The sequence below is a fragment of the Volvox carteri genome, assembly GCF_000143455.1.
Source record: "Volvox carteri f. nagariensis unplaced genomic scaffold VOLCAscaffold_1, whole genome shotgun sequence".
NCBI classification, from domain to species: domain Eukaryota; kingdom Viridiplantae; phylum Chlorophyta; class Chlorophyceae; order Chlamydomonadales; family Volvocaceae; genus Volvox; species Volvox carteri.
This window is the reverse complement of record NW_003307545.1, coordinates 2797254-2801005: the sequence shown is the minus strand read 5'-3', so window position 1 is coordinate 2801005 and position 3752 is coordinate 2797254. Positions and strand designations below refer to the sequence as shown.

The window sequence follows — 3752 nt, the reverse complement described above, 5'->3', positions numbered from 1 at the left end:
GGGTAGTCCAGGAGAAGACAAATACTGCAGACTGCAGACCTGGGGTTGGCGGGGGTGGGTGGGAGATCTAGGAGGGGGAGGAGGAGGAGGGGGAGGAAGGGGGGTATAACGGTTGCCCCGCATTTGGGCTGAAAATAGTGGTAGGTAGGAACTGCCAGTAAGTGGCAATATAACGTTTTGCCGTACGGTGATGATGTCATTTCGCAGATGTCGGCTCTGCAGGCGGGTCTCGACGGCACGCCGGTGGTGCTTATCCAGGTGAGTGTACGTGTGTACGTGTGTGTACGTGTGTATGTGTATGTGTTTTAAGTACGGATATGGGTTGACGGACGGATGTCGGCAAGACACGGGGATATCGCCTCCACCAGGCAAATCCGTTTCCCGGGTTTCCCGTTTGCTACTGCTACTGCTGATTTGTCAGCATTACCACATACCCAGATCTGTCCTATACAGGCTCCACATCTCCTGCCGTACAAAAACCCACCACGCCGGTTCCCCTTCCCCCCTTCTTCCCTCCTGGTTACTTTCCGTTAGTTAGGGTCAGTTAAAGAGTCAGTTAAAGAGTCAGTTAGAGGTCGTCTAAGGAGAATCCATGTTTTACCCGCGGGTTATTCCCGGGGTCCGCCCTCCCCCCCTCCCTCCCCCCCGCTCTTTTCCGTACGCGCAGGGCCCCCCCGGTACGGGCAAGACCCGTACGATTCTCAACCTGTTGTCGGTCATCATGCATTCGGCGCACAAGGGCAGCATTGCGCTCATGAACAGCGTGGCGGCGGCGGGGGCGGATAAGGCGGCGGGTGAGGGGTTGGGGCGTGTGGGGGGAGAGGTAGCGGGGGAGGAGGGGGGGAGGCGCGCATGTGTGTATATATGTGTGTATATATATGTGTGTGTGTGGTGTAGGAAGGGGACGGGGGAAAGGGGAGTTCATTGGCAATTGCGGTATGGGGGGAAGAGGGACAAACAGACAGACAGACAGACGGACAAAACCCCGACCTGACACGTTTTTGTTTTTTCTTTTTCACTCTCCCTGGTGCCCTTTTTTCCCCCGTCATACGTTGACGTATACATGTACAATCGTACATACGGATGTACGGATGGATGCACGGACGGACATACATACATACACACACACACGGACACGCAGCCCCCAGCGGACTGGCGGCGCTGCTGCCGCCCTCAACGGAGGGCCGGAGCCGCCTGAGGGACGTCCTTTGCCCCTGGCTGTACGGCAACCTCCTGCCGGGAGGATCAACCGGCAACTGCCGGGATGACATCACGCCGTACGATCCCGTACCACCCGGCTCGGGTGTCCACGATGACTGCTTCGGGCTGCTTCGTCGAGCCGCGCCTCACCGTCTGGGCCATAGCATGGGGCCCAAGGCGCATGTGCTCGTGTGCGCACCGTCTAACAGCGCGCTGGACGAGATTGTAATGCGGTACGACAACATGTGACGTACGCCGTACTTCTGATTTCTCTGGTGTGCTGCGCGAGAATTACAGAGGTGCTGCCCTTTGCTTCTTGGGCCTTCTTTCCACCGAAATTGCATCTTTTCTTTTTTGTTCTAAAAAAAACTAAACAAAAAAGTCGCTTTGTGCACTTTTTTTACAAAAACTCATCCGCTCATCGGCTCATGACTTTTTTTGTAAAACAATATTCATTTTTTCCGTACAATCATTGGCTCCTCCGCTCATCCTAAGGCCGGAATGCGACTACAGCCTTAAAACGTTTGGTGATTTTTGGAACCACCGCCACAACCAACCCCAAACCTAACCCGCCCTCCCAACCTAACCCGCCCCTCCCCCCCCCCCCGCCTTCTGCCCACAGAATCCTCCGCTCGGGCCTTATGGATAAGGACGGAGCCAACTTCGCTCCCAGTCTGGTTCGCGTGGGCGTGAGGTCGCATCACAGCGTGGCGGCGGTGTCTTTGGATACCATTGTGGAGTCAAGGTTGGGAGGGGGGGAGAAGGTACGGCGTGTGTGTATTTGTGTGTGTATGTGTATGTGTGTGCGCGTGTATGTGTGTGAAGGTTACAAATATCTATCTGACCGGGCCTGACGACACTGGCCAGGGGCCTGCTGGGATACAGCCCCAACGGAAGGACCGCCTAAGCTCTCCCCCGGGGACGGGAGAGGGCCGTGAGGGGGCCCTCTGCCCCCCCCCCCTCTCCTAAGCAGCCGACAGCCGCAAGTCTGCTAGAGAGAGTGTATATGTATGTGTGTGTGTGTAAATGGGTGTGTTTCGTTCTCAGGTTCCCAGGTTCCCAGGTTTACCTCCCCACCACCACCACCACACACATACACATCGGTCGCCGTCGCAAAGACGACTAAAGTGCTCAGCGTGGCGTTAGGGTACGGCATCCAGTGCTTTACGGGGTACGGCATTGGTAATCCCCCATTCCCCCATCCCTGATCAACCCCCTACATCACCCCACCCCCACCCCCACCCCCACCCCCACCCCCCAGGGCGGCGGTAAGGAGTCCGGGGTTGTTGGTGGCGGCAGCGCCGGGGCTCAGGAGCGGGACCGTATGCGGGTGGCCATCCTGGACGAGGCCAACATCGTGTGCTCCACCTTGTCCTTTGCGGGCAGCTCCGTGTTTTCCAGACTGAGGTGGTTGGGATGGTTAGGGTGGTTGGGGTGGTTAGGGTGGTTAGGGTGGGGTCCGCCCCTTGGCGCACAACATACACCTACTTACATGTTCACATATACATTTCATATTTACACATGTTCACATATTTACATTTATATCTTTTCATCTTTACGTTTGCGTATATGTACACGTATCTTTCCTTCCTGCAGCCCTGAAAACGCCTTTCTAACCCCACTTCTCTGTCGCCCTCGCTGTTGCCCTGTACCCCCTCCCTGCCCTCCCCCCCTTCGCAGCCGCAAGTTCGACGTGGTGGTGATCGACGAGGCCGCCCAGGCGGTGGAGCCCTCCACGCTCGTGCCCATGGTGATGGGGTGCAAGCAGGTGTGTATAGGGGTGCGTGTGTATGTGTGTGTATGTGTGTGTATGTGTGTGTATGTGTGTGTATGTGTGTGTATGTGTGTGTATGTGTGTGTATGTGTGTGTATGTGTGTGTATGTGTGTGTATGTGTGTGTATGTGTGTGTATGTGTGTGTATGTGTGTGTATGTGTGTGTATGTGTGTGTATGTGTGTGTATGTGTGTGTATGTGTGTGTATGTGTGTGTATGTGTGTGTATGTGTGTGTATGTGTATGTATGTGTGTATGTGTGTATGTGTATGTATGTGTGTATGTGTGTATGTGTATGTGGGGCGTACAGGATGATTCCGACAAAATGCGGAACCAAATTCCCCTCGTACGTGAGAGGTTGGATGCCGACGGACACCCATGCCGATGGACGGTAATGGACCTCTTTACAGACGGGCTCGCATCATTTATGTGGAATGAACCTATAACCGCGTCCCCATATTTCCAGCTTGTCCAAAACACACACGCACACACCACACTTGCACACACACGCGCGAAATCTCCCCTCCTTTGTACGGCAGCAAATTTCGTCTGTGTATGGACGAGCATATCTCCCGCACCCCACCCCCCCCACCCCGTCCGCAACCCAGGTGTATTTGGTGGGTGATCCCGTACAGCTGCCCGCCACCGTCATATCCACCCGGGCCATGGAGCAGGGGTACGACTGCTCTCTATTCAAACGACTGCAGGTACGACGGATACAGTACACTTGTACGACATGTTCAGTTATGATTTGCGTTCCTCATTTTAGCAGTGCTTAG

General features: G+C 55.2%; 1 protein-coding gene across 1 annotated transcript in view; it reads left to right on the top strand.

The window, feature by feature from the left end:
- VOLCADRAFT_115709 (uncharacterized protein) overlaps window positions 1-3752 on the top strand; it is a gene marked incomplete at both ends in the record, with an annotated part of 14119 nt that overhangs the window by 5455 nt on the left and 4912 nt on the right. Inside the window, 7 exons of the mRNA XM_002946091.1 lie at window positions 208-258; window positions 668-794; window positions 1244-1433; window positions 1823-1964; window positions 2462-2619; window positions 2881-2968; window positions 3582-3680. Coding sequence (XP_002946137.1) covers window positions 208-258; window positions 668-794; window positions 1244-1433; window positions 1823-1964; window positions 2462-2619; window positions 2881-2968; window positions 3582-3680 — 855 coding nt within the window. The remainder of the gene's footprint in view (window positions 1-207; window positions 259-667; window positions 795-1243; window positions 1434-1822; window positions 1965-2461; window positions 2620-2880; window positions 2969-3581; window positions 3681-3752) is intronic.